This window comes from Eschrichtius robustus, chromosome 3 (assembly GCF_028021215.1).
Source record: "Eschrichtius robustus isolate mEscRob2 chromosome 3, mEscRob2.pri, whole genome shotgun sequence".
NCBI lineage: Eukaryota > Metazoa > Chordata > Mammalia > Artiodactyla > Eschrichtiidae > Eschrichtius > Eschrichtius robustus.
This window is the reverse complement of record NC_090826.1, coordinates 25640872-25668312: the sequence shown is the minus strand read 5'-3', so window position 1 is coordinate 25668312 and position 27441 is coordinate 25640872. Positions and strand designations below refer to the sequence as shown.

At 42.3% G+C, this 27441-nt stretch overlaps 1 protein-coding gene across 1 annotated transcript; it reads right to left on the bottom strand.

The window, feature by feature from the left end:
* KHDRBS1 (KH RNA binding domain containing, signal transduction associated 1) lies at positions 1–23564 on the bottom strand. Its single transcript, XM_068539383.1, has 9 exons — positions 23001–23564; positions 9809–9933; positions 9071–9187; positions 7672–7818; positions 4899–5032; positions 3896–4097; positions 3310–3377; positions 2478–2536; positions 1–200 (listed from the first exon to the last, which is right to left on the bottom strand). The coding sequence occupies exons 1-9, from the start codon at positions 23380–23382 to the stop codon at positions 103–105; spliced, it is 1332 nt and encodes a 443-aa protein (XP_068395484.1). The 5' UTR covers positions 23383–23564; the 3' UTR covers positions 1–102.
* Positions 23565–27441: the final 3877 nt, after the last annotated feature.

Genomic DNA, 27441 nt, shown 5'->3' with positions numbered 1-27441 from the left:
CAATTACTTGTCTGTTGTGGGTAAAGCAACAGGAATCCTGGGAGATACAAGAAATCAGTAACAACTTTGCTCATAACTGATATTTTCCCCTCATGTTTGTTTTTAATAACGTCCATATGGGTGCTCTCTGTATGCTCCCTTCACCGGCCTAGCTGGAGGGGCCTTCAGCGATGGCCTGGTCCCATTCCAGTCATCTTGGCCTGTGGGGAAAAAGCAAGAACAGTTTATAACCCATGTGCCAATGGCATTTCCAGATGGGCAGGCGTAGGTCACCTGGTAAAGATCACCAAAAACACTGCTTTGCTTCCAATGTCTTGCCACCTCCTGGGTGGTCCTTACTTTTTTACTCTGCTTGGCCCTCCTGAGCAGCTTAGGCAATTTTCCAACTGTAGGACAATTTTGAGTGGACGGACAGAGGAAACAGTTCAGGAAGGACTTGGAGTGACATCCAGGAAAGCAGCTGACCATAGGCAACATAATCTATACTCCAGCCCCCAAACCTGAATAAACCCAACACCTTGCTTGGGACAATGAGGAAATCGACCTCAGTGGATCTGCAATGCTCTTTCCTGTTTCCAAAGCAATTTGGCACAGAGCCACAGGTAAGGTGACAATTTCTGGAAGTCTTTCAGATTGGAAGCAGCAGGTAGCTCCCTTTCCATGCAACAGCAAGTCTGATTTCCCCGTGGAGAAATGTCCTCTGGCTCCCTGGGAAGAGCAAGCAATGGCCACGTTTCAAGAGCCCTCCACCAGCAGAGCTAGAGCTGGTCCACTGCTCTGGCAGTGGGAAGTACAATCAAATGTGTTAACAGCACTCATTAGGAGAATTCATTATCTCCTTTTTTGTGCCAATAGTCCAGAGAAGCCAGACAACATGACTGACATCCTCAAATGGTTTTCCTTTGTGACAGGGAAAAGCCTATAGGAGAGACGATCACTTACTAGAGCTGATCTCTTATGAACACGAATTGTGTTTATAAGCTTATTCTTCCCACTCACCCCCAGATGTTACCCAGGCCTGTTATTTCTCTAGCTGCTTGCATTCACAAACATCTGCTTCCATCACTACAGGTCTACAACTCCTTTATGGATGTTGCACAAAGTCCTACGCTATCTAAGCCTGTTTATACCTTTAGTAAAACAGATATGTCCATCATTTTCCAAGTGGCTTCTGGGTACCAACAAGACAGTTTATTTTTCTAACTCTGCTTATAAAGGCAGAAATCAGAACAGATTAACGGTGGCAACATCATACCAGGAGAACAAGGAGCAGCCTGCCTATTTCAGTGCAGTCTTTTCTCCAGCAAAACAGAAATGTAATTTAGTCAAACACATACAGAGGCCCTATTGTGCTGCCTCACCGATGAAGGGAAATACCCTGGAGCAATCATACCACCCTTCTAAATAGTGGCATATGAGCAGAGAGCAGTGCAGTGTTACGGATGGCAGCTGTCCAGTACCATTTAGCTAGAACTGGTAAAAAACTGTTTCCCTGGGCAAGCAGCTGACTGGTTACTACATACTGTGCTGAGGAGTTGAGGAGTTTGTCTGTGGGAACCCTAAGAGGCTCCCTCTTTTCAGTTAGGGGTAAGGGAGACTGTCAACTAGTAACTTAAATGGTCAACTGCTGACCCCCTTGCCAAAGTCTCTGGACTTCCCTTGGGTATGCCGGAAACACCTCACATTTAAAAGGCTGCTCTCTCTGCATCTACTGCCACATGGTACTCCCTCTGGGACCCATTAATACAGGGCCATAACTGGCTCTTGAGGATACTCTTGAGCAATGTGTTTTCAACCAAGCCTCAGGAAAGGCAGTTTGGTCCTGCTGCCATTCCAGCATCTATAGCTCTCTTAGGATTATAGGACTGAACTGAGATGTCTCCAAGACAGTAAGGAGCTTGGTGCCAGTACTGCCCTGAATTGGCTTCAGCCCCCAGTTTCTAATCTAACGGGCACTGTTCTTGTCCCCAACCTGCTCTTGCTGTTTAGGTTTCTTTCAGCTAGCATTTCCTCTACACTGAGATTCTTTAAGATTAGATCCAAAATTGTTTTTAAAAATGAGGTGGGGCAGAAGAATTGGATATGATTAAATTCTTATTATCCACCACTGTGGCCTAGGTATCAGCAGCAAAGGCCCAGCAACATAACCCAGGCCTAGCCATCTCCCAGCCTAAAGTAGAAAAAGAATCAACATCAGCTGAAAAGCCTGCTGCTCCAACCAGGCCAACCTAGACCTGAGCCCTAGTTTAGGACATCTGCTTAGCCGTCCAAGAGTAATAGCACACCTATCTCATTTCATTTCTACCGCACACCACACAATTTAAGAGCACGACTCCTATTGCCACATCTATCAACACGTTGGCCTTCTATTAGAGGTTTCTCCTTAGATGCATGACTGATCCCCAATAATCTGGTCACCAGCATTCTCCAGTGCACTTACTTGCACATTTTGTCCCACCACAGAAATAAAGACATACCATATGCTTCATAAGAATCTTGAACCTCCCCATGTCCATAGTCATAGTATTCTGAGTCCCTGAAAGCCAAAGACAGAGTGTTAGAGCTATATAGTAACCATGTTTCAGTTTTACCTTTCTCCCAAATATTTCCATATTTCAGTCATTTTACTGTGGGTATAAAACAAAAAGATGCTCATTTTACCCCATCTCCAAACCACAAAATATTTCCAAAGCATGTATACACTAGGTACTCATTTAAAAACTGTGACAACTATAGCAAAGAAAAATGAATAGCAACAATTTAAAGTGAAAAAGCTCAATCTTAACCACACACATGTATTCACAGGGCTAACTGGAAGAGATTAAAGAAACATGAAAAGAACTGTTCTGTCCCCATTATAGAACTATGAGAGACCTTTTCAATCACAGTTAAGATACATATATACACATACACAAAAAATGTTTTTTAAAAAAAGAGCAGAAAAGAACCTGAGTTACAATAGTGGGATTCTAGTATCCTTTTAAACTTTATGCAACTTTAATGTGGCTGTGACATTTTTTAATAATAAATCAAAATAATTTTAAGGCCTTTTCCCTTTGTTTCCATGTAGTCACAGCTCAGGAATTTTTCATCTGCTAACCCCAGATTCTACACTATAATTTAAGATTCAGTTATCCAAATTTGCAGCTCCAAGTGTGTGCCTTACAGATGTCAAAAGCAGAGAAGACATCCTGAAGAGAGGTGAGCCACCCTGCTCCTTAGATTTGTGCTGCCTAAATCTCTCAGTTCCTCCAACTCCCTCTTATCCATCCCGAGGACATGAAACAGCACTTCTGCTGCCTGACTCACCCTTGGCTTTGGCTGTAATAGCCTTCGTAGCCTTCATAACTCTGTTCTGCATATGTATCATCATATCCCTAGAACAAATAAAATGAAACAGAAAGTCAGAATCACAGAAAGTAGGTAAGGTAATTATATCCCATGGGAGTATGGCGGGCTTCTGGATTAACAAAACATGGAATTTCCCTCCAAAATGTTAACAACTGTTGTGGAATAGTCAAGAAAGAAAGGATTAAAGAAAAAAAAAAAAGAAACAAAACAATCAAAAAAATTTATAAAACCCTTCCAGTGTGGGCAGGAAATAAGGTACAAGGTTGAACTTCAGCATTATCAGCAGTAGTAGTGTGAGTTCCTTTAGTAACACACTAAACATCAAGGGACAGCTTATTTCCTGTTTAATCTACATACATACAGTAAACCATGCTTAAAAATGGAAAACTCTACTCATAGTTTAACATTCACTGCAAGAGAAGAGGGCAGATTCCATATCTTACAGGCAGTCCCTGCCACCTACGTCAAGGGCCAAGGCCCTGTCATTCAACTTCCTTTGGCAACCTGTTAGGTATTAGGAAATGGCATTGTCCGAATGTCTTACATATTCTTCGTAAGTTTCTGGTGCAGGTGGTGGAGGCAAAGGTATTCTCTGGATGCCTGCTGTCCGTGCTCTTGGTGCTGGAGCACCCCTCACAGTAGGTGGGGGTGGCACTCCTCGAGTCACAGTGGCACCTCTGGTGATGGCTCCTCTCACTGGTGTACCACGCACTAAAGCCCCCCGAGGTGGTCCAACACCACGGCCCCTGCAAAAAAGAAAGTTTATTTCAAATGGAGATTTTTATAAATAGGCTACTTTCATGTTCAGATTTGTTTGCAAATTCTGGAGCTAGATAGGAGATTTTACAATGCCTTAAATAGACTATTATCAAAACACAGAGGAATGGGGAGTTCCCTGGTGGTCCAGTGGTTAGGACTTGGTGATTTCACTGCCGTGGCAAGGGTTCAATCCCTGGTCAGGGAACTAAGATCCCACAAACCACGCAGCGCAGCCAAAACAAAACAACACAGATGAATGTGTAGGTGGGTAAAGGACCCATATTGGAAGGCTCCCCAGGTCCCATGGTGGACCTGTTAATGTCTCATTAGTGGAGCGTCTGCCTTGGAGAGTCTGAACAGTCCATAAAGGTCAATCACCAAAGGTAAAATTCTAAAGTCAAAGACCACTTAAAAATGCTAAAACTGTCCAAAAGTTAAAAAAGCTTTTTTAAAAAGCTTTAGTCCTAAAGTCCTAAAGCTTCAGGACTGCTGTACCTGACTATGGTCAAAGTGACCAAGATCTAGAACTCCACTCTTTTTTTTTTTTGGCTGTGCCATGCAGCTTGCAGGATCTCAGTTTCCCGACCAAGTATTGAACCCGGACCACAGCACTGAAAGCGCCGAATCCTAACCACTAGACCACCAGGGAACTCCCTAGAACTCCACTCCTGATGCAACATACAAATCCTGAGACCCCTTCTAAGCTGGAGATACGAGCACCAGTAAAACAGAGATGGTACCAGCAGTCAAATTCACGTCCCATTTCTAGTTGTCTCCATTATTTATACCTGGGAACAGGTGGAGGAGGAGGTGCAGCTCCCCGGCCTCTCACTGGCACCCCACGTCCACGAGAGGGCTCTGGTACTCCATTCAAGTAGGAGAGCTCTAGGAACTGCTCCTGGCAGATATCATCCATCATATCCTGTGGATAAAAGATAATGAGGAGTGTTATTCTCTACCTTCTGCTGAGAAGGCATCTAGCCCATACGAGCCTTGGATGCTAAGAACAACTTTGAAAGTCCAGATGAAGTCTCAGGTCATTCATTCTCTGAAGTCAAATGGCACTCTACCTGTCACCTCTTTGAGGAAAGTCTTGACGGTAGACCCCTCATTATTCAGATGAAGTTCTTCATGATGTGGTCCCTGCCTAGCTCTCCAGATCACTTCCATCCTCTCTCCATGTATAACCTCCTTTCAAGCCATGCTGAACAACCTGCAGTTCAGAACGTGGCATACTCTTACACATCCATTCTTGCAAATAGTTTCCTCTTTCTAGAATAATAAAAGCTGCTACCATTAATGAAGTTCTATGGCTGGGTACCATATAATAAGCTTTACATAGGGTTTTCAGTTTAATCTTCAAATTAACCCTGAAGTAGGCAGATCTTCCCATTTTACATCTGGGAAAACAGATTCGGGAAGTATAAAGCAATCAATCTAAGGACATAGAGCTAGTTAAGTGGCAGATTCTACATGTAAATTCAGAATTACCTGTCTCCAAAATCTAGGCTTTGAATCATGAGACTATATTATTGCCTTTTTTTGTCCACCTGAGGGACTCTCTTACAAGATTTAATCTAAAATATTACCTCACCTCTTTTGAAAAACTTTCTCTTGATGCCAACCCTTCACTCCCTTCCTCTTTTCCCACAGCACCATGTAATTTTCTCTAAGCACTTACCACATCATTTTAGAATTGTTTGTATGTCTTTATCACTAGGTTGTGAGCTCTTCAAGAGCCATTTTTGTAACTTCAGACCCAAGCACAGTATTAGGCACCTACCAGATACTTAACAAATGTTTGGGATGAACAAGGAACCTGAGGCTCAGAAAAGTGATATAATAACTTGTCCAAGATGATGCAGATAAAGCTCCCAGTCCAGTGCTCTTCCTACTGTACCAGGTTCTAAGGGGAAAACGGAGGGCTCTGGTCATGGACGCAAAAATAGGCTCACTTTTTTTCTTCACAGGGGGAAGAACTGAGCCAAATGCCATTTGCAAATCTTTTCACGTATTTCCTGATGAGAATCATTCAGTCTTAATACTTCATGCATTTTTATATATCCCAGGTGTATACAGCTTCTAGAAGATTCTAGTCACCACAGAGATGCCCCCCCACTCAACTCTTCACCTCCTCCTACCGTACACATTTCTGCTGCTTGAGACACACTGGAGAATCAAGTGACCAACGATGGGCCATTTGCTCATATTCCTCTAACTGCCACAGCAACACTGAGGAAACCCAGATCTCCCTGGCAGGCTTCTCTTTTGAAGATCCACTCACATGGAAGCCTTGTAAACCTAGCCCTTTTGAGAAATATGCTGAGACTACTGATAAAGAGGAGATGGGCATTCCCCTGCAGTCCTTCAGGAAACGGATGGCTCAGGATGCTTCAACATATACCTCAAAGAGTAAAAAGCATATCCTCAAGGGAAAATTTACGAGCTCTGAGTTTTTCCTAGGATATTTTAAATTGGCTGTTTCATGTTGAACACTCTAATGATGACGAGATACTTAGAAGCAAAGCAGCTGCTGAGACATTTGAGACAGTGTTGGAATCCTTGGAGCTCAGCATTACAGGTACACACACCCTATAAATTTTTGCTCTACCAATTCTCACATGCTCTGATACAGTTCCAACTCCCTCATTTTACATATACAAGAAAACCAAGAACTATATATCACCTCCTCTCAGTGATGAAACTATGATGCTTACTCAATTCTACCTGAATAGTACTCCAAATGCTTCTTAAGGTTCCACATTCATACTTGGTTATTAAATATTCAACAGTAAGTAGTTTTCAGAGTAACTCTGAAAACTAACAGGTCTTACCAAATGGCAAAAATTCATCATTTTCTACTTACTCAAAGAATGAAATCTCTGACCAGGTAATAATAAGCAACACAGGTAACCTGGTCTGTCCCAATTCTTCCAGGGCCTTAGTTACATTCTGAAAGGAGCTGTACACCAATCTGTCTAATATCATCAACAGTTAAGCCTACAACCATCATGCCTCTTTCAAATCAACTCTACTTGAGTAAACTCCTCCAGGAGAGAAAGCCCTGAATGCACTCAGGTCGGAATTCAATCCATTAACACTGGAGGCTAGAGGCTTCTTGCTGTTATCATCTAGACTCTCTAGAGTCTAGAATAAAACCCCCCTAAGTGCAGGGGATTATGACCACCTTAGTCATTTTCCTATCATAACCTTCTGGTTCCACTCTAGCACCAAAATACACAATTTAGTGAAGACCTCGTTAAATCTCTGTTAACCAGATGTTAAAATGCCAGACACACTGTGGATCCAAAATATAGACAAAAGATACTGGTATACAACTAAAACCACATTAGACATGGAGTGGGAGAGTGGCCGTGGGGCACACTAGTTTGAAAACCAGATACAAATAATGGACCACCTCAGAAAAATGAACATAAATGCAGAATTTGGTATATAATTTCAGGTTATGCAGAGACCCTGGATAAGAAACCCTGCCTTAGCAATAAGCACAAGATCCCAGTTTTCTCTTGCTCAAAAGATATAGGATATAGATTTCCTTACTGGTACTAGAAACTTCTTGACTTCCTCCATAGCATGGGCCATAAGAGCATAAGCCTCACACGGGGGTCCAAAGACTTCAATGAAGACGTGCAGATCCATATTCAAGTGGGCATATTTGGGGTCTCCACCTTTGCGCAGCTCTTCCTCCTGGGGAAAGATGCACAAAAACATCGCATCACTTGGACTACGGAGAAAATGACACCTTTACCTCTAGGCCAAAGAGACACTGAGAAATGACCCCAACACCTAAAAAAATAGAAAAGTGTAAGAAAAAAGCAAAACAAATTCTGGAGAATAGTAATTTACACAGTCTGCTAAACCTGCAATTAGTCTGCTGCTCTTCTGTTTTGAATCACTGGTGTATTCATTGGAGCTCTTATTAGAAGGTATACAAGAGACAAACTTATTTCCAGCTTCCATTCAGATAACAGCTGTTTGCCAAGCATTCATCCATTCATTCATTTATTGCCAAGCATTTGCTTTTAAATCCCAGGTAGAGCTCTTAATCACCAGCTCTTCTTATCTGCTTATATGGTCTGGGAAGTTCTAGGGAAGGAAAAAAGTCAGGACAGAGAGAAGAAAATCTCATGTAAATCTCATTAGCTAGAATAACATACTTCAGCCCTAACTGTATTCATCTAGTGAGAAATGTGAGTGGACAAAAGAGGGTCTGAGAAAACATGTTTGTCAATTAGGCTGCATAAAAGGAGGCCTGAAAGAGTAAGTTCTTAGGCTGTAGCAGGTATGTCTCATCTAAAAAGCTGACCCTAGAAGGCTAAGACTATTCTGTTTCAGTGGTAAGTTTCTCCACACTTACAAAGAGCATGAAAAAAAAAAAAAAAAAAAGCGCATGAAGAGTATGGGGCTATGGCATGGAAAAAAAAAAAAGCATTAGGTTCTGTTGTCAGGATTACTCATGGTTCCTTTTGTAATATCTTCTTTTTGAGGGCCTCACATTCCAGCTGGCTATGAAACAAACCAGCCAACTAATCCTCTGACTCACCTGCACTCACAACACTAGTGCTCTCACTTTTCCACATTACTGGAAAGGGAATGTGCTGTTCACATTTTAGTGTCTTTAGTCTCAGTAAGTTTCAGCACATCCAGCTCCCCTTCCAAGTTTTCATAGATAAGCTTACTAATGCCAAAGTTGCTACTGCTGTTTCCATTACTATGCAGTCAAAGTCAGAAAGAAAACAATTACCAGGGCACACCTATGTTCTTCCAGCGTTGTCAAAGAAGTGAATTAACTGGTCTATAATCTCTTACGTCCAATGCAAATTTAAGGGAATCACATTCTGTACATATGCAAGTGCTAGCTTCCATAAGGAATCTATACTGGACTCTGGGCTACTGGAAGGCATTAGGGTGTCTTCTTGCCTCATTAATGTGAGCTTACCTTGGCCTTGTCTCTCATTGAGCCCTTTCCCAACACAGAAATCTTTGCACCAGTCTCTTCTTGCAGTCTTTTGATTGTATTCCCTTGTGGTCCAAGGATCTTCCCCACAAAATTGAACTGACAGAAAATAAAGACAAGATTTCTAAACACATATGTTCCTATAAAATATTTCCACACGTATTATTTATCTTCAATAATCCTGTAAAATAGGTAGAGTATTATCACTCTCATTTTACTGAAGGATATACTGAGGCTGTACGGATAAAGTGATTAGCCTACGGTTATACAACTGGAAAGTGGCAGTTCTTAGACTTGAATTTCCTGATGTAGTTTGGCACTCTTTCCATAATATCACACTGCAACCCTTCGTACTTTTACATAAACATTTTAAAGCCAGTTACTTCAGAACAGAACAGACATATGGTACCCTTTGGCAGTACTGGTTTGATAAACTAAATATAACTAGTTGCCTTCCAAAAAAGAAACTTTGAGAAAAAAATTTTTTTTTTTTTGATAATAAAAAGATGATTATATTTCCATCCTGGCTATAGCTATGCTATTAGTGACGGACCTGTATGTTTCAACTGCCAGATACATATATGGGACAGAACCTTCACCAGCTTAAGTTTCTGACACATCACAATCTCTGTAAGTCTTCTGCTACAGCCCACGTTACAAGACATACTACATACTCTCATACTAAAAAGACAACTCAAAGTGAGGCACTCTTTCCCTTACCTTGGGATACTGCTTGACAGGTATCAGAACCCTCTCCTTCAGCTTCATGTTCTTGTGAGAAAATAAATCCAAGTAATTCTCCTCATCGTCCTTTTTTGAATCCCCTTTCTGAATCTTCTCAATTTCTGAATAGGATAAACAGAATTTAATTTAGTTTTTTCTTTTAAATAAAGGCAAAATTCTGAGTCTGCTTAGCTTAAAGCAATAACACAAAGTACTGTGTAATGAGAAAGTGCTAATTTCAAATGGAGACTGGGTGAAAGCACCAAAGCTAGATGAAGGTGACTAGGAAACCCAAAGCCTGCTTCTAATAAGAGCAGTTTGCTCTTCCACTTCTAGTGGAAACCTCTACAGAGACATTCAAATGTTCTTAACACAAAATGGATTTAGCAGTGAATTGGGGAAAAGGGGATAAACGAACTAAAAAAATTAAAATCTGCATCAAGAAAAAAGTACAAAGTCATATCTTAATGAAGAGACAAAGTCAGGGCTTCCCTGGTGGCGCAGTGGTTGAGAGTCTGCCTGCCAATGCAGGGGACACGGGTTCGAGCCCTGGTCTGGGAAGATCCCACATGCCGTGGAGCAACTGGGCCCGTGAGCCACAACTACTGAGCCTGCGCATCTGGAGCCTGTGCTCCACAACAAGAGAGGCCGCGATAATGGGAGGCCAGCGCACCGCGATGAAGAGTGGCCCCCGCTTGCCACAACTAGAGAAAGCCCTCGCACAGAAACGAAGACCCAACACAGCCAAAAATAAAATAATAAAATTAAAAAAAAGAGACAAAGTTAATAATTTAAATACACAACCGAGAGTCCCATTAAAATTCTGTAACAGTAGTGCTTTGGACAGTAGTAGTCCTTAAGAGTCTGAAAGACCTGGTTTTTACTCTGCCACTCACCAGTTGTGTGAACTCTGAAAAGTTTTTTAATTGCTCTGAATTTTGGTTTCCTCATTGTAAAATGGAGGCAATATCTACCTCATGAGGTTGCTATAAAAACAGAATAAAATAACATAGGTAAACATGCTAATTAAAGCCCATTTCTTTCTTTCTTTTTTTTCTTTTTGGCAGGTGGGATCTTAGTTCCCCGACCAGCAATCAAATCCGAGCCCCCTGCAGTGGAAGCGTGGAGTCTTAACCATGGGACCACCAGGGAAGTCTCAAAAGCCCATTTCTCAGGAAGTGTTTTAATATATACTCAACACTATCTAGCCCAAATTCTCTCAGTGTCCTAATGGAAAAAATGCACCAAGGTAATTTCAATTCACGGGTTAAGACAGTTTCATCAGCTAGAACCTTAGCAACCAAAAAGATTTCCTATCATCAGGGAACTTCATTCACCCATCCATCCATTCATTCAGTGACTGCAAGTGTTTGAGTGCTTCCTATGGAGAGGCACATGAAGGGACAGATACAGGTATGATCACTAACCACTATGGAAGACTTACTAAGAGCCAGGCACCTTGTCCTGTAAAGTATATGAGAATCAACAGAACAAGTCAAACATGGTCCCAATCTCCACTATGTCTATATACTAGAGTTCCCAGTCTATGAAGTCAGCAATGAAGTATAGTTAAATGCTACAACAGGAGTACTAACAGAGATGGGGGCCGAGTATGGAGGCAATGAACAGCAGCAACTAAAAGGTTATACTATGATCCACTGAGAACAACAACAACCAAAAAAATTATACTCCCTAAAACTAGTGGAACATTCTAACTAACACAGAATGTTCTCCTTACATAACATTTCCACAGTGTTTCTTCTATAATTTTAAGGCAAGGGTTCTCAAACTTCATCGCAGCAGAATCACCTGGAGGGTTTGTTAAACTAGATTGCTGGGCTCCAATCCCAGTCTGGGATTGTGTCAGGAATTTGCATTTGTAACAAGTTAGCAGGTGATGCTGATATTGCTGCTCTAGGGATCACACTTTGAAAACCACCGGTTCTGTATAAAGACATACGACTTCAAACACATACTGCAAATCTAAACCTTTAACAATTAAAAAAAAAAAAACTGTTTAGACTAAGTCCAGCTGTAAAGTACACGGATGAAGGAAAGTTACTGAGACTGACAGACTACACAGAGTTCAGAATTTCAAACTGAAGGCTTCTGTTTATTAAAAAGCCTAATTTCAAATGTTACACTCTTATAAGAACGGTAAATGACAGTGCTCTTTGCACTCCTATTTTTCATTGCTTGGAATAGAAAACAAATTTGACCTTACAATCAACAGACTAAATGCTTCCTTCATTCAACATCCTATTTGTTTACTGTTTCACTGGTAGTGTATCCTGACCCCACCCCTTCCCACTTAACTGCTAATATTAACTTTTTGTAGTCTCTAGTTTTGAGCCTACCACCTCTGAACACACCTCTTGAGTTTCTGGGCTGGGAAACTGGGCACTCAATCTTCCAAAGTCCACAGGAACAAAGATGCCACATTTCTAATCTGAAAACATCACTGAGGAGCTTCTAAATATGTGGAACAAATTACAAACTTCATCTTATCGATGTCTCTCCGTGTGTCCTAATTGCTGCCATCTAGTTAGGCCCTTCAGCTGTACTTTATACCACTTTCCAGAAACTTTAATTGGTTAGAACAAGAAGATAAGACTCAAAGTCTGTTAATCTGTACTTCCATAGGAAGCAGGGATGCAAAAATTGAACCCAGTAGAAAGGTTTGTTTAATATCAATGTAATGTGCCCTGTGAATTTAAGACCTTTCTATAACATGGATCCTTCTGCTATATTTTGAGCTAGGCAGATCTTAATTAGGATCCCCTTGTCCACTTACCTCACAATTTAAAAAATGTTAAAACATTTTTAGAGAATTCAGAGAACAATGATTTAAGTAAAACAGAACTAAAAAGATAAAACAATCAGGGGGTTAGCCTAGAAAGCAAAAGAATAAGAAGCACCTTGGGCCTTCAAGAAGGGTAGTCTTCCATGTTTGGAAGGGGAAGGACCAAATATTTATTAAATGCCTACAATGTATCAAACTCTATACAAATATTACCTCATTTATCCTAAAAAATAACTCAGTGAAGTAGCTGGTACTATCCCCATTTTATAACTGAGGAAGCAAAATCAGAGAAGTTAAATCTCTAAGTCACAAAGCTGTTAAAGCAGTAAGAAAGTAAGGATTAAAACCCAGGCTTTCCAACTTTGTACATTTAAATGGAAAGGAATCAATTTGAATTGTCTATTTCTCAGTGTTCCAAAGGTCTCAGAAATTTTGTAAAGAAAATAAGAAAATTTGCTAAAATCTCTCATGTAGACATGAGACATTTATGTTTTTAAAATAAAATGACTGCATTGCTGTCTATTATTTGCTATCCTATCTGATAAAATTTTTATACAACAACAACAACAAAAAAAAACCCAGGCTTTCTCTAACTTCAAACCTCATGCTTTTATTATTGCCTTTCAGTGGGGAGTTGTGGGGAGCACTTTATTTAAGCAAAAAAGAGCTGATTTTGTAAAGTTTTGGGAAGTACTGCTTATACCCCCAGACACTGTCATGCAGCTAAAGACAACAAGAGGGCTCTGCATGTGCCTCAGATGTTCAGCTGCCTGATCTTTCTTTTCTTTTTCAATTCTCTCTTTTTTTTCTTTTTTCTTTTTCAATTTCTCTTCTTGGCCTCACTTCTTGTGGAGGGCTAAGGAGCAGGCTGTAATGGGAAGAAAAAAAAATCAAAGAGTAGCTTCCTAAAAATGCCTCACCCTTCGAGCCCTGGTCTGGGAAGATCCCACATGCCACGGAGCAACTAGGCCCGTGAGCCACAATTACTGAGCTTGCGCGTCTGGAGCCCGTGCTCCGCAACAAGAGAGGCCGCGATAGTGAGAGGCCCGCGCACCGCGATGAAGAGTGGCCCCCGCTTGCCGCAACTGGAGAAAGCCCTCGCGCAGAAACGAAGACCCAACACAGCCATAAATAAATAAATTAAAAAAAAAAAAAAGCCTCACCCTCAGGCAAAAGTACTTTCTAGACAATCTTTCTGAAACTGACTCCTTTAAAAGATCTTTGCTTGGGCCTCCGGAGACCCTGGATACCCCAAGAGCCAAAGAAAAGCTAAGGTGTAAACAACACAGAGAGGTGACCCATTTGCTTCAAAGTCAGATGCTGACAATAATCATATCTTACCGAATGCCTTTTATGTGTCAGGAATTTTGTATTTATTGTTTCCCTTCATCTTTATAACCAGGATTATCCCCACTTAACTAGTGAATAAATCTTGTCCAAGATCACAAAATTAGTGACAGAGCAGGTATTTAAACCCAGGTTATTCCTTACGTTGGTCAGAGCAAATTCAACAAATCTCGTGGCTTTTCTTCTACTCTTTTACTATAACTTAATCCTTCCTTTTTTTGGTAGGTGTTATCACAACCAGACTGTTAGCTCCAAAGGATGAGAACTGTTTCTTAAATGTATGACTCAGAGGAAAGAACCTGAGTTTTGAAGCTAAACAGAACTGGGTTTGACTCCCAGCTCTGCTACATGCTTGCTGTGTGACCTTGGGCAAGTCATTAAACCTCATTTAGTCTTCCTTCTTACTTTTAAAAAGGATTTTTTTTTAAATGGAAGATTTTAGGAACACAAAACTGTTAATACAAGAGAAGTTTGAAAAAAATTATATACAGATTTTATCAACTGGACTGGCTTAACTAAAAAAGGCTATCGTGTATATTCCATTAACTGAACATGTGATAAGGAGCAAGACAAACAAGATTTTCTGACTAAGGCATCCAGAGATAGTACTTCTAGGAGGGCAAGATTCATAGGATATCTGCTCCAAAAGGTCAGCTGTCATGCCCTCCTCCAGACTATCAATGTATTTGGTTCATACATCTAACGACAGCACACCTTCCCCTGCTATGAACAATTTCTGGACCCTTGCCATTACTAAACTATCTGCCATTTATAGTACAGTGTCTAATAGACAACAGGCATCTATAAACATTTACCAAATTAAAGAAATGTACCATTAACACCCCCTAACTTCCCTTAACAACTCATATAACTTCATCATTCCCAAATTTATAGTTCTTTGCCCTGTATCTTTTCTGTTGGTAAATCCTTTTGGAATCACAAATCCAGTAAGTTCATTAATTTTGTATAAAACCACTCCATTCTTTTCATTTTTCAAATTATTTATTATTTAAAGCAAGAGTACCGAGCTATAGGTTCTTAATCTGGTTTGGGGTCATGAGCCCCTACAGACTAGCTCCCCAAAAAAAGATACCAACACAGTATTTCACATACAATGTTGACTAAGGGTGGGTACTGGCTCAAAAAATTCCCTCAAAGCCTCAGTTAAGAGCCCTCTACGGGGCTCAATTCCCACATTCCAGGACAGCGGCAAACTCTATTACAGCATATTGACCATAGTCTCCCAAATCTCTTTCTTAGGGCACAACTTAAGAGTTTAAGGCTTTTTTTCTCTTAAAAACAAAACAACAAACCATTTTATTTTGAGATAATTGTAGATTTATATGCAGTTGTCAGAAATATGAGATCTCGTATATCCTTCACCCACTATTCTCCATAACATTTTGCATATCTGTAATATCATAACCAGAAAATTCACATTAATACAATCTTACTGACTTTACTCAGATCTCACCAGTTTTGCATGTACTTATGGGTGTGTGTGTATGTCTGCTTAGTTCTATGCAATTTAATCATGTGACCACCACACTGTTCTGTTCTCAGTACAGAACAGTTCCACCGCAAAGATCCCTCATGCTACCCTTTTATAGCCACAGTCACCTCCTTTCCTCTCTCCCCAACTTTGGCAACCACTAATGTTCTCCATATTATTATTTTATCTTTTTTTTTTTTAATAGTACATTTTATTTATTTATTTATTTATTCATTTTTGGCTGTGTTGGATCTTCGTTTCTGTGCGAGGGCTTTCTCCAGTTGCGGCAAGCGGGGGCCACTCTTCATCGCAGTGCGCGGGCCTCTCACTATCGCGCCCTCTCTTGTTGTGGAGCACAGGCTCCAGACGCGCAGGCTCAGTAGTTGTGGCTCACGGGCCTAGCTGCTCCGTGGCATGTGGGATCTTCCCAGACCAGGGCTCGAACCCGTGTCTCCTGCATTGGCAGGCAGATTCTCAACCACTGCGCCACCAGGGAAGCCCTATTTTATCTTTTCAAGAATGTTAAACTAATGGAATTGTACAGTGTGTAACCTTTTGAGATTGGGTTTTTCATTCAGCATAATTCTCTTGAGGGAGTTCCCTGGTGGTCCAGTGGTTAGGATCTGGCACTTTCACTGCCAGGGCCCGGGTTCAATCTCTGGTCAGGGAACTAAGATCCTGCAAGCCGTGCGGCCTGACCGAAAAAAAAAAAAAAAAAATCCCTTGAGATCCATCCAAATTGCTGCATTTATCAACAGTTCATTTCTTTTTCTTGTTGAGTAGTATTCCATGGTATAGATGTACCACAGCTAAACTATTTATCAATTGGAGACATATGGGTTATTTCCAGTTTTTTGGCTATTATGAATAAAGCTGCTATGAACATTCATGTACAGGTTTCATATGAACATAAGCTTTAATTTTTCTGGGATAAATGCCCAAGAGTACAACCGCTGAGTCATATGGTAAACACATGTTTAGTTTTGTTAAAAACTGCTTTATCACAGACCTATACATGCTAACAATATTTTACTTAATTTTGTTAGTATTATGCTCCATAAAAAGAGTATTGTAGGGTTTCCCTGCTGGCACAGTGGTTAAGAATCCGCCTGGAATGCAGGGGACACGGGTTCAAGCCCTGGTCCAGGAAGCTCCCACATGCTGCGGAGCAACTAAGCCCGTGTGCCACAACTACTGAGCCTGCGCTGTAGAGCCCACATGCCACAACTACGGAAGCCCACAAGCTGCAACTACTGAGCCTGCGTGCTGCAACTACTGAAGCCTGCGTGCCTAGAGCCCATGCTCCGCAACAAGAGAAGCCACCACAATGAGAAGCCTGCGCACTGCAATTAAGAGGGGCCCCCGCTCACCGCAACTAGAGAAAGCCCACGTGCAGCCACAAAGACCCAACACAGCCAAAAATAAAAAATAAATTAAAAAAAAAAAAACACAACAGTATTGTACCATATGTATGTAGCCTTATGGGATTGACTTTTTCACCTAACATTAGATTTCCAAGATTTCTCCATGTTGTGGCATTCAGCTATAGTTTTCATTTTCACTACTGTATTAAGTATTTCATTTTGAAAATCTCACAGTATCCAATCAATGGCGAAACAAGGTGCACTATTTTATGAGTGAGACATTCACGGGCAAAAGTTTCTTTGAGTATATTCCTAGGAATAACCTTGCTCAATTTAAAGAATTTGAATGTTCAGCTTTCAAAGGAAATGCCAAACTGTTATCCAAAGTGGCTGTACCAATTCACACTTCTACCAGCACTGTTCCTTCTAATCCACATCCCCTCAAGCACTAAGTCTTGTTTGACTTCATTTCTGTCAATGTAGCAGGTTTTCATTATTTTCCTGTCTCCAAAAATTTTTTTTCTCATTTATCTTCATTTACTCTTTTAGCTACTTAAAAAATTTTATTGAAGTATAGTACATTTACAAAGTTGTGTTTCATTTCTGCTGTATAGCAAAGTGACTCAGTTATACACATGTATATATTCTTTTCCATTATGGCTTATCACAGGATATTGAATATAGTTCCCAGTGCTATACAGTACAACCCCTTGTTGTCTCTCTCTTTTAGCTACTTTATATTCAACATGTCAAGTTGAAAAAAATAAATCCAGTTTGGAATTAGTTTGAAAAATGCAAAAAACCAACATGTTAATTTAAAAGTTGTCATCTTTATAAGACTAGTTCCTCCTCCCACCAGGACATGGCAAATTTTTTTTTTTTTTAAATAATCTTAATTACTGTAGCTTTTTTTAAAAAAATTAATTAATTTATTTATTTTTATTTTTGGCTGTATTGGGTCTTTGTTTCTGCGCGAGGGCTTTCTCTAGTTGCGGCGAGCGGGGGGCCACTCTTCATCGCGGTGCGCGAGCCTCTCACTGTCGTGGCCTCTCTTGTTGCGGAGCACAGGCCCCAGACGTGCAGGCTCAGTAGTTGTGGCTCACGGGCCCAGCTGCTCCGCGGCACATGGGATCTTCCCAGACCAGGGCTCGAACCCACGTCCCCTGCATTGGCAGGCAGATTCTCAACCACTGCGCCACCAGGGAAGCCTGGCATATTTCTTTTTATTCACATCTTTGTTTACCACTTTCAATAAAATTTTAAGTCGACAATATGTGATCACAATATTCCTCATCTGTAATATTGAGATAAAAATTCTTCCTGCCTCACAGAATGGCCCTGAAGATGGAATTAATGAGTACCACAGGTCATGGCACATGTTATATGCTCTACAAAGGTTAAATATTGTTATTGTTTGTTATGAATATTCACATACATTTTGAATTGATTTTTATTGCCTATCCCAAAGTTTTTGCTATTCTAAAAAATGAGATCATTTTGTCAATTCTTTTCTAATTGGCTACTGCTTCTATATCAGAAAAGTACTGACTTATACATCTTTACCTTGTAATCAGCCACATCACTCACCATTTTCCTAGGTAAACAACCATGAAGTTGTTGCAAATAATGATAAATTCTGCCTCTTTCTTTCCTAATATTTATACTTATACCTACACAGTCATCCCTTGGTGTCCCAGGACCAAACTCCCATACCAAAATCCGAGGCTGTTCAAGTCCCTTATATAAAATGACACAGTACTTGCATGTAACCTACGCACATCCTCTTGTATACTTTAAATCATCTCTAGATTACTTATAATGTCTAATACAATGTAAATGCTATGTAAACAGTTGTAAATACAATGTAAACCAGCGCAAAGCCAATTCAAGTTTTGCTTTTAGGAAATTTTGGAATCCCTCCCACCCCCGAGTATTTCTGATTCATTGTTGGTTGAATCCACATATATGGAGAACCCGTGGATATGAAGAGCCATACTTGGTCTATAGTTCCTTTGCAATTCCACTTTCTGGTTTTAATAGGTCTTGCTAGCTCTGTAGAATGAAATGGGGACATCTAAGTGTATTTCCATAGTATACTGTAAATAAAATAAAGAAATGTACTATTTTGAAATTTCAATAGATTTTTGTCTGGAAATATTCTGCACTGAGGGTTTTTTTTTTTTTGGCTGCTCCACCGCATGCGGGATCTTAGCCTTGACCAGGGATTGAACCCATGCCCCCTGCAGTGGAAACGTGGAGTCTTAACCACTGGACTGCCAGGGAAGTCCCTGCACTGAATGCTTTTGGAAGATGAATTTCTGCGTATCTTTTCAAGATCATCTGGGGATTGTTAATCTACTGAAAATGTTTACTTATTCCTGAGTCATTTACACTAACTTGTATTTTCCTAGTTATAAAAAGTAGAAAAAGAACACTGATATACGTAAAAACATCTTATGTTTATTATGTAAATATTTAACACAAATAATATGATAAATTATTTTGGTTTCAGAAAACAAGCATGGGTACCCTGAGAGTCTTTGTATGTCTGCAAATGCATTTAATTGTCATCGTGGTTGAAGATCAATTCGGCTAATATAGAGATCTATATTCAAAATCGAAATCCCTCAGAATTGCGTTATTTTTCCATCATGCAATGAGGATGAATATTCATTTATCAAATATTTAGTAAGAGGCCACTCTGTGCAGCACTCTTAAAGGAAAAGAAGATACAGCCATGAACAAAGCAGACAAAAGATCCCTGCCCTGGTAGAGCTGACATTCTAGTCATAAAGAAGGGGCAGCCAACAAGCAAACACATTAACTACAACATATGGTGCATCAGATGCTGCTAAGTGCAAAATAAGTTAAAGCTGGGAAAAGGTACAGGGAGGGCTATGTGGCTGGTAAAGAAGAGTGGTCTGGGTCTTGTAGCACCTCCTGGGAAACAGGCAGAGTTACCTGGAGGAGTCACAGTCCTAAGTGCTAGGCTCTGCTCTCTGGGTTTCCTCCTCCTTCTTTGTCTTGCCTTGTGATCTTCACTGCCCTGTTGGCTAGGACTTTGATGTGTTCAGAAAATCTGATGAAACAGATTTTCTTTTAATATTTTAGCAGAAAATTTATTTTTATTTTTTTGAGTACAATTTGTTGCAGGTACTATAGTGGGGGATGGGGGGGGGGGCAAAGAGGGTTAGGTGTGAGGATCCAGACTCAGACTGACTTCAAATCCTCCATATGCTGCTTACTGATTTTGTTACCTTAGGCAAATGATTTAATCTGTTTGCCTTGGTTTCCTCATGTGCAGAAGTAAAAATAATAAGAGTAACTTCCTCATAGTATTGTTATGAAGACTAAACATTTGATGTAAAGTGCTCAGGCCAGTGTCCAGCATCCAGTATAGTGTTAGCTGTATTTTTCTTACCTGTATCCTTATCAGAGCTTAAATACTACTATTCCGTCTTCCCAATCTCACTTTCTCACAATTGGTTGACTTTACTACAACCACTTTTCCAGATCATTCAAAAATATCTTAAAATAAGTCAACTGTATTTCAATAAAAAAAAAATCTTCAAAGCCAGGTCCAACATATATCAAGACTTATCCATCCTAAGAAATATTCACATATCCCAAGTTAGTTTTCTCAATGAGCCAGCATTACCTCAATCCCATTTCTCCAATTAAAATTCAATTTGGTTAAAGGAAAAAGACATCAAAAAAGCCCAAGTTTAGAAGATGTGGCACATATATACAATGGAATATTACTCAGCCATAAAAAGAAATGAAATTGAGTTATATGTAGTGAGGTGGATGGACCTAGAATCTGTCGTACAGAGTGAAGTAAGTCAGAAAAACAAATACCGTATGCTAACACATATACATGGAATCTAAATTAAAAAAACTGGTCCTGAAGAACCTAGGGGTAGGACAGGAATAAAGACGCAGACGTAGACAGTGGACTTAAGGACACGGGGAGGGGGAAGGGTAAGCTGGGACAACGTGAGAGGATGGCACTGACATATACACACTACCAAATGTGAAACAGATAGCTACTGGGAAGCAGCCGAATAGCACAGGGAGATCAGCTCGGTGCTTTGTTACCACCTAGAGGGGTGGGATAGGGAGGGTGGGAGGGAGATGCAAGAGGGAGCGGACATGGGGATATAGGTATATGTACAGCTGATTCACTTTGTTATACAGCAGCAACTAACACAACAATGTAAAGCAATTATACTCCAATAAAGATGTTAAAAATAATAATAAAATAAAAGGTGCGAAGAGTGGGGGAAAAAAAGCGCCCAAGTTTAAAAAATGAAAGAAGGGTGAAAATCGGAAGTAACTTTTAAGGATCAGTAGTTTTTGATGGCTATCCTAAGAAACCATCTTTTACTAAAAAGACGAGCACCATACTGGACACTTGATGTGCTCAGAAAGGCAAAAAAAGCTTGCATTTTCATACCTTACTCAGTACCACGAATTTACAACTAGGAGAAAACTGGTGACATGTTATTATCTAATGATTACAAGTCAAAGGGAACTGTGCTGGTGCTTTTTACACAACATTTAATCCTCACAACTCACCATCCCACTTTACAGATGAGGTTACTGAGGTTCAGAAAGTTTCCCGAGAGTAGGTGACTAGTCAAGAGTTAGAATTTCAAACCGAAGCCAACACCTTAAAGTTCTAAAGTTTGTTATTTTATTCTCATTTAATATGGACTGATTAAAGACACGAGGAAATAAAAATAAGACCCAGTCAACCTTTACCATTTAGTCTGACGTTCCTGAATCTGCATGTACTTGCTTTCAAACACCTGGTGTTTGCTATATACAAGACAATATGAAAAATATAAAGATTAAAAAGCATTCCTTGCCCTCAAAGAGCTTGCCAGAAGAACACAATGAACAGTAATGTTTCAAACAATCTGACTGTGTTATAGAACAGCAAAGCACAGAGCTGAAAATGTAAGCAGTTTATCTAAATGTTCTTATTCTTGACCGCCTCAGGCTTTGTTTACTGTGTTTAAAAGTAAGGACCTCTAACCAACGGTGGGAGACAGAGAACAAAGGGAGGGAAATGATATTTTCATAACGGACGTGTCCATTATATCAACCCTGCCAAAGAGTCCAACTACTCATTCAGTGTTGGAATGCTGTGAATTTTTATTTGCTTAATAAAATTTAGGTATCATAAGATACACTTATTAAAACGTTTTAACTAGAAGAGAGAGCAAAACAGACGGCTTTAGGGAGAAATCAAGGCGACTAGGTGATGGCCAGTTTTGAGCAAAAAAGGAGCGCTAGTCTACACACAGAGAACAAAGACTACTATTCCTAATCTATTTCAGGACTGAAGCAAAAAAGGGAGGGGGGAGACCATGCAACTTCTTTCAATTTTTTCCCATCTTATTGGGAATGTCATGCAAACCATCCTTAATCTCCCTGTATCACCCCCTTTCACTGTCTCTAGATTTGTTTTTCCCTTCTCCAATGACGAACACGCGTTGTAAAATAAAGGGGTCCCACCGTCTGGCTCTGCAGCAATGACCATCTTATCGGCCGAAGTCGGAAATCTGATTCGGAAAACCTCAAGCTCCGATTCCCACAGGTTGCTCCTGCCTCCGAGCAACTCAAGCTCCAGTTACCGCGAAGTCCGACCCGGCCCCGGCTGCCGCGGCGCGCTGGACAGGGCACCCCAGCCTCACCCCATCTCACCTCGGCTCTCCCTCCCTCCCTCCCTCCCGGCTCAGGCTGCCTTCACCTCCTACACCCTCAGTTGAGGCGCCGACCGCCACCCGCGATCAAAAAAGCTTCCCCTTTTGGGGAAGCGGGAGATGAAGGTTCATTTCTGGAAGAATCTGAGCACTCGGAGCGCGGGGCAGCTGCAAGAGGTGGGAGGGGGAAGGGTCGGCAAGGGGGCGGGGAGCGCGGCACTATCCATCAAAATCTTTGCGCTAAGAGATCGCCAAGTCCCCTTCAGGCCTCCACTGCAGCCTAGAAATTCTCCCTCGCACCCTGGGCCGGGATGGGAATTGTAGAATCTAGGGTCCCGAAGACGAGGACGAGAGAAGGGGAGTCCACGACTGCCTGGGTCCCCAGGGGGCGGTAAGGGAGAGGAACAAAGCCGCTACCACCCATGCCCCCGGGTGGCCGGGCGACCCACAGGGACCCCGGAGGCCCCCTTACCTGCCGTCAGCAACTGCATGGCGTGAGTGAAGGACGGGTCGAGCGAGTCCTTCTCGGCCATGAGTTCGGGCAGGTACTTGTTCTCCGGCTCCATCTTGACCGAGGCAGTGGCTGAGGGGGGCAGCAGCGGGGTCGGCGCTGGACCGCCCACAGTCGCGTCGGGACCCGTGGCCGAGGGCGGCAGCAGCGGCGGCGGCTGCGTGGCGGGCGAGGCCCGGGCGCCCCCCCGGGACCCCCCTCCGCCTCCCCGGGACCGGTGAGGCAGCGGCGGTTGCCGAGACGGCGCCTGACGCACCGAGGGGTGGGCACCTGAGGGGTCCATGGAGCCGCTGCGGCCCGAGGACCGGCTCATGCGCGCGGCGGGGTCGTCCCGGCGCTGCATTGGGGAGGATGTGCGATCGAGGGATCGAGGAAGCGACGCGGCAGCGGCAGAGGCCCGAGCGACGGTTGGCGAACGTGGGAGAGCGGGAGCGACGGCGACCGATTCCGACCCGAGCGACCCAGCGAAAGCGAGCACCGGAAATGAGGCGGCGCGCGTGCGCAGCTAGTACCGGCACCGCCCTTGGGTTTCTCCGCGGAGAACAAAGTCCCCGGTCGGGCCACGGCGCCTGCGCACCGCCCCGGAGTCCGAAGAAGTCGCTTCCCCGCTCCCCTTTTTCCTCCGAGCCCGCCAGGCCGGAGCCTTGTGCGCGTGCGCGGGTGCCCGCGGGCTCCGTTCGTTTCTTTTCCACGTGACTCGGCGCTAGAGGGACACGTGTCTCCTCCCACTTCTGGCCGAGAGCGCGGAGGGGGCGGGGGCTGTGGAATGTCTTTGTCTGCGCGCGGGCCCGCGGCTTGTGGGGCGGGAGCCCTGATGCTCGCGGGGCCACGCTTCCTCCAACGGCTGAGCTGTGGAACTCAATGGGGTGGCGGAGGGGGAGGGGTCACTGAAGTATGGAAATGAAAGGAGACCCGCCTGGGGGACGCGGGAGGGGAAGGAGAGAGAATTGGGGCTGTCTGGGCAGAAAGAGAGGAGGGAGAGATTAGCGTGAAGAAGGGACGACTAAGGGAGAGTCTGACTCAGAGTTGAGGGGTGGAGAAAGGAAGCTTGGAGAGGAACATTGAGGAAGGACGGGTCAATGGAAAGACTGAAGGCTATTGGTGGAGTTAAACTAAGAGGGAGGGTTCAGATCGGAGACCTGATATCTAGCCAGGAAAAGGGCCCCAGACAAAGCAGGGAATCCAAGAAATACGTATCCCATGGTTTCCAATATAGTAGGTTCTTAAACGTTAGCCGTTGTTGATCAGAGAAGTCGTCTTAAAAGGCGAAGCATTTTAGTTCTCTACATATAGTACTGCTTTCTGCAGACGTGTTTCTTCCACAAAAACATGGGGTAGAGGCCAGCTGCGTAATCATTAGGGTGGCGCCTTATACGGATGTGAGTGCTAATCCTCCTGCCCTTCACGATGAATAAATCATTCCACACTTGCTCAAAGAGACAGACCCTTACCACTGCTCTCAAGGCCAAGGTATAGTGGACAGTCTCCCACAGCGTTCTCCTCATCCTGGGGTGCTATATGCAAATGAAAGCTAGGTCTTTACTTTCCCGTAAACTCTCAAACACCTGGTACCTTTTCTAACCCTTTCCTTCCCTCCACAGATTTTTGCTTCCCCCATTGAAAGCACTCGCTCCCATCCCTTCTCCTTCTGGATCAGTTCCTCTAATAAGCCCACACTTTTCAAAAGCATTTCTGGAAATTGTCTTCTGGGTGCCTGGAAACTGCTGATATTTAGATCTGAAACTTAGAAGCCTTCAGCTAGGGAACATTAGGGCCTGGCTACCTTCTTGGGGGTAGGGAGACAAATCACCAGCAGAAATGAGAACAAAACACAATCTCTCCGTAAATTATCACATATACATATTTATCTCCAGTGTCTAGGGCAGTACTTTACTTTGAGGTCACATAGGTAGTTTATAGTCAAGTAGGAGGGGGAAAAAAAGAATGGTTTTGAATAATTGTAATGAAGAATGTAAGTTGACAGGTGCCCAAAGATAAATTAGGTGGGATTGGAGTTCAAAGTGGAAGATAGATTTCGGCCAGGAGAGAATGAGTTCCAGGCAAAGGGAAGTGTGAATAAATGAGCAGAGATGAGAATGTCACAGATAGTTTAAGAAATGGGAGTAATCCAGTTGCGGACTGTGAAGAAATAGGTGAATTGAGAGAGCAAATGCATGGAGGAGGGGAAAGGGGATGAGGAGGATTTATAGCTCCCTTGCAACACATTTCTGCTGCTGTCCTTGAAACCCCTGCTTGGGTGGTGGTGTTACAAATGGCTGAAGTGTCCTTGCTCTGTAATGAGATGCCTAGATGGAGGTACCTTGAGCTGAGGCTAATAAAACTTTGATAAAGAAGTGTCTGAAAAGGCACTGGGTAGTGGTATCTGTGGGTTTTTAGACTAGACTCAACATTCTTTCCAGGAGGCTGCCAAATCTTTACGTACTTTGTCTAAAGGTGGGGTTGAGGCGAAGTTTGAGCTCTTCTTCCTAGTGAGAGACACAAAAGATAATCTCTGAGGTGGTGGGTTGTGAGGCTGCAGTGTAGTTACCAAGTAGGTGAAGCAACAGCCTTCTGTTTGGGGACGGGGGCCTTCCCTGGGGTCAGGGAAGAGTAATTCCTGTCCTGAAAGCCTAGAGGTCTGGATTTCATTTTGTGTTGACCACGATATGCTGCCTCAGGTTCACCTGAAGCTATTAACAGCATGGCCTTGTGAAAAAACTGATTTTGGAGTGAGGCAGACAAATTCATAAGCCAGCGACGCCTTGTCCTCACTGTGTGTCATTAGGAGAACTACAACCTGTCTGAGCCTTCGTTCCCTCCTATATAAAGTGGAGATGATGACATCTACCTTGCAGAACTGTTGTGAACATTAACAAATACCAGTGTAAACCTCCTGGACTTATAAGCAGAATAATAATAATTATTATTCCATTTAGTGCCTAATGAAGATTTTTGGATGTTTCATGTTAGCTGTGGATCTGAAAGGCCTGTTCTCTAATCTGTCTCGTTTTCACTGACTATAGCTAGACTTTGTTTTGGGGTGGGGGAGGGAGAAGTTCCTTTTACCCTATTGTCTCCCTTAATTGAATTACTGTGGTGTAGGATGCAGGAGCAATTGAGAGCACTGTGATTCAGATGGAGTTAGGTCCAAATCGGGCTCTTCCTCTTACCTGCTGGATGACTGAGCACATTACTTAAACTTGCTCAGCCTCTGCTTTCTCCTGCTTGATAAAAAAGGGGTCATAACAATCCTACCTTGGGGCTGTTAGGATTAAAAGTGATAGTATTTGTAAAGCACTCAGCACAGGAGCTGACAGTTAGTAGGTGCTTGATAAGTGATAGCGGCCATTGTTATTACTACACACTTTATTGAGTACCTTATTGCATACTTTCACTTTCATGTGAGTCCCTAACTGAGGGGCTGGAAGGATTTTTTTTTTTTTTTTTGCCTGTAGCTGCTTGACCCGTGCTTGACCCAGCAATGGAGGATCTGTAGCCCTGTCTGCCTCCGCTGCTTCAAAGACAGTTTCCAGGAGAAGAAGGGCTCCAGCCCTGGGCAGTTTCTCTTCTTGGAAGAAAGTGCCAAATATGTGGAGGTTGTGGAAGGAGAAAGCAAGACTGAGAATATTTAATTTTTTTACTAAGATTTTTTTAAATTATAAAAATATACGCTTTGATTATTTGACATCTCTGTGCTTCATTTCTTCTTCTCTAAAATAGGGATAAACTACTACCTGGGAATTCCCTGGTGGTCCAGTGGTTAGGACTCTGCACTTCCACTGTAGAGTGCACGGATTCGATCCCTGGTCGGGGAACTAAGATCCCGCATGCCGCAGGTTGCAGCCAGAAACAGAAAACAAACAAACAAAAAACTACTACCTACTTCATAGGGCTCTTATGAGGGCTCAAAGAGTGCATTTATATAAAGTAATTAGAGTAATGCCCAGCAGATTATAAATATCAAATAGTACATTTTATTATAAAAGATACATGCTTCTAGTTTTAAGAAAAATCTAACTATAAAAAAGGCATAAAGTGAAAAGTAAAATTCCCCTTGAATCCTGACCGATTCACTTGACTGCCCTTCTCTAAAGACACTATTCAATGGTTGCTTGTGTAGCCTTCCAGACATTTTTATTGCATCTATTGTATATGCAAGTCTATCTTTTTTTGTTTTAAACACAAACTGCAGCATACTCTACAAACAGGTTTTGACTTTTTAAAAAAAATTTATTTATTTTGGCTGCGTCAGGTCTTAGTTGCGGCACGCGGGATCTTCGTTGAGGCATGCGGGGCTTCTCTCTAGTTGTGGCACGTGGGCTCAGTAGTTGCCAGGCGCGGGCTTAGTTGCCCCGAGGCATGTGGGATCTTAGTTCCCCAACCAGGGATTGAAACCGCGTCC